Source organism: Triticum dicoccoides, chromosome 6B, assembly GCF_002162155.2.
Source record: "Triticum dicoccoides isolate Atlit2015 ecotype Zavitan chromosome 6B, WEW_v2.0, whole genome shotgun sequence".
NCBI classification, from domain to species: Eukaryota; Viridiplantae; Streptophyta; class Magnoliopsida; order Poales; family Poaceae; genus Triticum; species Triticum dicoccoides.
In genome coordinates this window covers 294,506,757-294,513,295 of record NC_041391.1, presented here as the reverse complement: position 1 = coordinate 294,513,295, position 6,539 = coordinate 294,506,757, and the positions used below count along the sequence as shown (strand labels likewise).

General features: G+C 50.6%; 1 protein-coding gene across 1 annotated transcript; it reads left to right on the top strand.

Moving 5' to 3' along the window:
• Nucleotides 1–371: 371 nt before the first annotated feature.
• Nucleotides 372–2,044, top strand: LOC119325214 (allene oxide synthase 4-like). Its single transcript, XM_037598962.1, has one exon. It carries the CDS (start codon nt 406–408, stop codon nt 1,969–1,971), a length of 1,566 nt encoding a protein of 521 aa, XP_037454859.1. The 5' UTR covers nt 372–405; the 3' UTR covers nt 1,972–2,044.
• The last annotated feature ends 4,495 nt before the right edge of the window (nt 2,045–6,539 follow it).

Sequence of the window (6,539 nt, the reverse complement as noted above, 5' to 3'; positions counted from 1 at the left end):
CATGGGTAAAATTGCCATCCTTATGAGGGGGGCTGAACTTAGTTTTTTAGAACCCGTTTAGAATAGATACGCAATGGCAAGATTTTATGAAATCAAATACGCTATGAGCCAATGCTGGAGGCCCTGAGTTCCTATATTTTTGTTTGTGTACAAATTTTCCCTACCAACAACTAGTTAGCTAAATTTTACTTAGTTGATATTTTGCTCTGCCGGTCTCAATGGAGCATTAGCGCATGCTAAGACGTTGGCAATCGTGCAAACAAGAACCAATATATTGGCCACGGCCAAATAATTGGTAAGGTGGCAGCGCCAACGCCTCTCTCGTTTTTTGGCACAACATGCGGATGCCTTGGCCCTTGAGCACTGTAGAACCATGTATGTGCGTGCCTCTTTTCTTTCTATATAATGCAGAAGAGCTGGTCACTCTCCAAGACCAGCTACAGCCTAGAGCTGAGCATTGCATTTGGTGATAGACTAGCGCTTGCTCACCCTGCCATGACATCCAAGGTAGCCAACAGCTCCGGCAGCGACAATGCGGAAGCCAAGCTATCGCCGTCGGGGCTCCCCGTCCGGGAGGTCCCGGGCGGCTATGGCGTTCCCTTCTTGTCGCCGCTGCGCGACCGCCTTGACTACTACTACTTCCAGGGCGCGGAGGAATACTTCCGCTCCCGCATCGCCCGGAACGGCGGCGCCACCGTGCTGCGCGTCAACATGCCCCCCGGGCCGTTCATCACCGCCGACTCCCGCGTCGTCGCCTTCCTCGACGCGCGCAGCTTCAGCGTGCTCCTCGACGACGCCAAGGTCGACAAGACCGACACGCTCGACGGGACCTTCATGCCCTCCCTCGCGCTCTTCGGTGGCTACCGCCCGCTCGCCTTCCTCGACGCTGCCGACCCCCGCCACGCCGCGCTCAAGCGCGTCATGATCAGCCTCGCCGCCGCACGGATGCACCACGTCGCGCCGGCCTTCCGCACCGCTTTCGGCGCCGTGTTCGACGCCGCCGACGCCGGCCTCGGCGACGGCCCCGTCCAGTTCAACAAGCTCAACGAGCACCACATGTTCGACTTCACCTGCTCCGCGCTGTTCGGCGGCACGCCGCCGAGCAAGGCCATGGGCGACGGCGCCGTGACCAAGGCCATCAAGTGGCTCGGCGTGCAGCTGCACCCGCTCGCGAGTAAGATCATCAAGCCGTGGCTGCTCGAGGATCTCCTTCTCCACACCTTCCGCCTGCCGCCGTTGCTGGTTCGCCGTGACTACGCCGACCTGACAGCCTACTTCGCCGAAGCTGCCGCCGGCTTCCTCAACGACGCCGACAAGGCGCAGTCCGGCATCTCACGCGACGAGCTCCTCCACAACATAGTCTTCACCGCCATCTTCAACGCCTACGGAGGCTTCAAGATCTTCCTGCCGCACGTCATCAAGTGGCTAGCCCGCGCCGGCCCGGCTCTGCACGCCAGGCTCGCCAGCGAGGTCCGCGCCGCCGTGCCCAACGGCAGCGACATCACCGTGTCCGCCGTCGACAAGATGCCGCTGGTGAAGTCGGTGGTGTGGGAGGCGCTGCGCATGAACCCGCCGGTGGAGTTTCAGTACGGCCGCGCGCGCCAGGACCTGGTGGTCGAGAGCCACGACGCCGCCTACCAGGTGCGCAAGGGCGAGATGCTCTTCGGGTACCAGCCTCTGGCGACCCGCGATGAGCGCGTGTTCAAGCAGGCCGGCGAGTTCGTCCCTGACCGGTTCGTGGGTGGCGAAGGGCGGCTGCTCGGGAACGTGGTGTGGTCGAACGGGCCGGAGAACAGCGAGCCGGCGGAGGGGAACAAGCAGTGCCCCGGGAAGGACATGGTGGTGGCGGTCGGGAGGCTGATGGTGGCGGAGCTGTTCCGGCGGTACGACACATTCACCGCCGACGTGAAGGAGATGCCGCTGGAGCCGGTGGTGACGTTCACTTCGCTCACCAGGGACAAGGCGGAGTGACCTATAGCAGACTGTTTTTTTTTGTTAAAAAGACCATCCATCGAACAAAATTGTCAAAAAAGATCCCCTCTGAGACGAAGTGACAAAAAACACCCCCTTGACCGTGGCGGCAGGCCCGGCAAGCAACACGTGGCAGCTGCCCCACGGCGCGAGGCGGCAGGACTTGCCGCCACGGGACCAGGCGGCATGCAACGCAGAACGGGATTCTCGCACTCGCGACGGAACGGCAGCGGCAGTGGGCCCAGCCGCCTCGCGGGCTGGCGGCAGCCCTGTTTCCTCGCGCTGCGCTGCCTTTCCTCGTTTCATACACGCTGATTACTCCAATATCCGCAGTCCGTTCGTTTAATTATTTTGATGTCTGTCCATTGTTAGAGAGTAGACAAGCACTGAGACAACCAGAGATTCGAGCTCGTGACCGAGCGTCTGCGCATGGTGCAGACAAGGGTATAAAAAGAAACTGAGTACTGGAGTGTCGGCACAACGGACAAACATCAAAAGAATTAAACGATAGACTGTGTGGAATACTGGAGTAATCAGCGCGTACGAAACAGCGAAAGGCAGCGCAGTGCGAGGGAACAGGGCTGCCGCCAGCCGACGAGGCGGCCGGGCCCAGCCGGCACAGTCCTGCCGCCAGGCCCCACAGTCGCTGTCGTTCCGTCGCGAGCGTGAGAATCACCGTTCTGCCCAGCATGCCGCCTGGCCCGGTGGCGGCTGGGCCGGCCGCCTCACGCCGTGGCGGCAGGTGCCACGTGTCGTCTGCCGGGCCTGCCGCCACGGCTGAGGGGGTCTTTTTTATCACTTCGTCTTGAAGGGTTTTTTTTTTTGACAATTTCATTCTACAGGTGATCTCTTTTGACAAAAATTCTAGCAGACTAGCACTGTACTATTATAGAGCCAAGTGGCGGCAGCGCTGCTACATACAATAATTGCTATAGTGCTACTGGCCGGATGTCTGTTGCATCTCTGGTCAAATCTGCATGATTTGGCTTTTAGTTTGGAATTGCATGTGATGTGCGTGTGTTGGCGATTATGTAAAGCTCTTTGGGGTGTGATCGTTTGAACTGTCTTATACTCCTTCCGTTTTTAAATATTTGTCTAGACATTTCAATAAGTGACTATATACGGAGCAAAATGTGTGAATATACACTTTAAAATATGTCTACATACATACGTATGTAGTAGTTCATTTGAAATGTCTAAAAAACAAATATTTAGAAACAGAGGGAGTATAAAGGTTTATTTACATTCGTGATTTGCGAGGATGCACTCTCTTTCTTATTTATTTTTGTTTGGTAAATATGTAATAATCTAAACGTTTTTAGATTTCTTCATGGAGGGGTACTAGAATTTGATGATGGGAGACCGGGAGGGGCATCCAGTGGTCCACACTTTTGTGATAAGTAACAGGAAAGAGAGATCATTTGTCTAGCGGGGCTAGTACCATAATTTAGCGATCAGACTTGCATGTGGAAAAGTAAACAAAACGCAGAGTACGTGACATTTTACGAGAGAGAAACCACACTCTGTTGTTAAAACGTATTCATAAGCATGCATTCCACGTTACCCACTTTTGTTTTGCGTAGCATCTCACAAAGCCTCACTCTTGGCATGCACCCACAAATGTATTCGGGAACCACGATCATGTTTCATGCGCGCATGATTATGTGCGAACCAATCTGTGGTTGGATGATTAGAAGAACAATGGTATCTCAGCCCACTAGGGTTCAAATCCTATTGCTTGTATTATTTTTGGATTTATTTCACGATTTTCGACGATACCCGTTTAGTGGGAGCAGACGTTCCCGTCGACTACGAGGAGAGCGCCTGCATCTGTATTGTGTTCTAAAAAATCCACGACTGTGCCTTTTTGACACGACATTTCACAAATTCACACTTCGGTTCAGGAACCACACCAACACACTTTTCTTTTTTGTGGGGAAACCAACACACTTTTTTGACATCACATGTCACTAAACTACACTTTTAGCTTAGCTGTCAGCGAAGTTAGCACAGAAGCTTCAGATAGACCAGCCTTCTTTCCTTACTGATTGTCTATCTCTTGGAAAAGCAGCTGCAGGCAAAAAGTTGGATGCAGATAATGTTCACTAGACCATCAGGCAAACTTTAGCAGATTACTTCTCCATCTCCAATGAGTTGAACCCTTCTATCTATTTCAGACAACGTAGCTCATCAGGTTCTAAATAGCAATGAAGAACCTGTCTTTGGTTGTAATTCTTCAGCTCATAGGCATAGTCTTTGTCCCTTTCTTTCTGTAATCTCTCAGATGTAATATCGGGGCTTTGTAATACATGTTGTACTATGCATTTGAGCTGAATGAAGTTGGCACCCTTTAGTGTCTTTTTCTGTTAAAAAAAGCTTAGCTGTGAATATTAGGCCTATCAAAATGTTTTAAATTTCGAAATGATGGTAGTATTTGGTGGCAAAAACAATGTGCTTAGTGAAATGCATGATACACTAATCTACCAATATTCAATTGACTTTTCTTTTCCTAATAGTCAAAACAAATTTGGCTGTCAAGTTACACAATCGCTATTTAGCAACTACTATTTGTTGGGTCGCCGCCTATGCAGTAATGAAGTTTATAAACACGGCGTAAAGTTGGTGATAAATGATTGCACATACTTTTTTAATAGGCATTTACATCACAAATATCATATAAGGATTCGAATAAAAACAAGTACATGAGGAGTAAGTCCTTGACTTTTACAAGGACCCTAAACCGTAATATGGAAATGCAATGGGTTCCAACACAACTTTCACCCAGATCGAGCCTTGCCGTCGTTGGAGATGAACCACTTGGGACGACGAGACCTTCGTAGCTGTGACAACATGCCGAGCAAAAGTTTACCACTCCCCCTCATACGACATCTATGACGGGAGAATGAGCCGGCAGCCCACCAGCCACAAGCAGCGGCACGAGTTGTGTTCAAGAATGTGATGTGGTTGAACTGGCCGAAAAACAGAGAGCCGGCGGAGGGGAACAAGCAATTCTAGGGGAAGGACATGGTGGTGGCAGTTGAGAGGCCCATGGTGATGGAGATGTTCCGATGGTATGATGCGTTCGCCACTGAAATGAAGGAGAAAGCTAGAGCCGGCAGTGACATTCACTTCGCTTATGAGGGCCAAGGCGAAGTGACTAACTATAGTAGCTAGTGTCAAGTAGGGTGGTGGCATTATTAAGATTAGGGTGCTGCAATAATTAGTACCAGCTAATGTGTGTTGCCTGTGGGGGCCTAATTTGCACGGTTTAGCTGCATTTGCATGTGATGTGATGCCACTTGTGTGTGTGCACGCGCGGCCGTGTGTTGACATGCGGTTTGTGATTGTGTGAGGTTTGGGATGTGGTTTGAATTGTGCAATAAAAGGGCCTATTCATGAGTTGCCGGAATGTACTCTCTCCCTTATTGATTTATATTTCATAAACAAATATTGTTGGGTTTCCTGTTGTGGTAGCAAGCCTTTTTCTCTTTTTCTTTCTCGGTGTTGTGTGGCAAGAGAGGCCTTTTATTGGGCACTCATTAATATATGTGGGATGGGTGTTAACTTCCAGCCATCTATATTTAGGCAATCTCGAGTTATTTGGGAGCAACTAAGGGCCTGTTCTGATGTCCTCCAACTCCACGCTTCCAAAACTTCACAAATGAATTTGTCCAGAACGGTTGTAGCCCAAGAAGCTGAATTCACGAAGCTGATCGATCCCGTAGTGTAAAAATCAGAAGCACGACCGGCCCAGCTCCACCTAAACGTGAAGCGTGGAATTCGCTCAATTTACAGCGAACTGCCACCGCTAAAGAAAACGCTTCGCTGCATCCCCTCGTCGAATAGAAAAAGGATCAATCGAAGCGTTACGCTAGTCTCGCTCGAACCGGTACCCAGCTAATTGGGCCGCGTCCAGCCGGCCCAACGTACGCCTAACAGGCCACATCCCCTCCCAACTGGGCTGCAGCAACGGGAGAAGCTACACATCGAGTCGAACGCTCCTGGGATCGCTAGCTGAAGCTAGAAGCGAGGAGAAGCGAGGAGTAGAAGCTGGTTTTTTGGAGTTTTGAGAAGCTGGGGAGCCTCCGAACAGGCCCTAATTAAGGATGCCTTGGATGAGCTTTTTAGAGGGTGTTCTCATGCACAAAGAGGAGCACTCCCCATCTAACACATGTCGTGTGTGGAAAGCACTCCTGGGCGGTAGTTTTTTTTCCTTATTTTCTTGGTTTTCCTCCTTTTTCTTGTTTTCTTGATTTTCCTAGGGGGTTTTGCTCGATGTTTCATTCGTTTTCCCAAAAAAATTCGTTTGCCACTTTTTTTATTTTTACATCGATCCAGAGCACAGTTTGTGCTCCCATATGGAGCACAAGTATGCTTGACGCGAACAATTATGCTTCAACCCCCAGGGGAGCACAAAACTAGTACGCTTGGAGGCACAAGTGTGCTTCACCTCTATGGGAGGACAAGTAGTGTACTTAGGAAGCATGTGTTAGTACAATTTGTAAGCATATGTTAGCACACTTCAGGAGCACAAGTTGTAATTTAAACTCACGGTTGAGGAGATACTT

Bases quoted from the DNA above. Each gene is read 5' to 3' on its own strand.
- LOC119325214 (XM_037598962.1), top strand. From the start codon at position 406: ATGCAGAAGAGCTGGTCACTCTCCAAGACCAGCTACAGCCTAGAGCTG.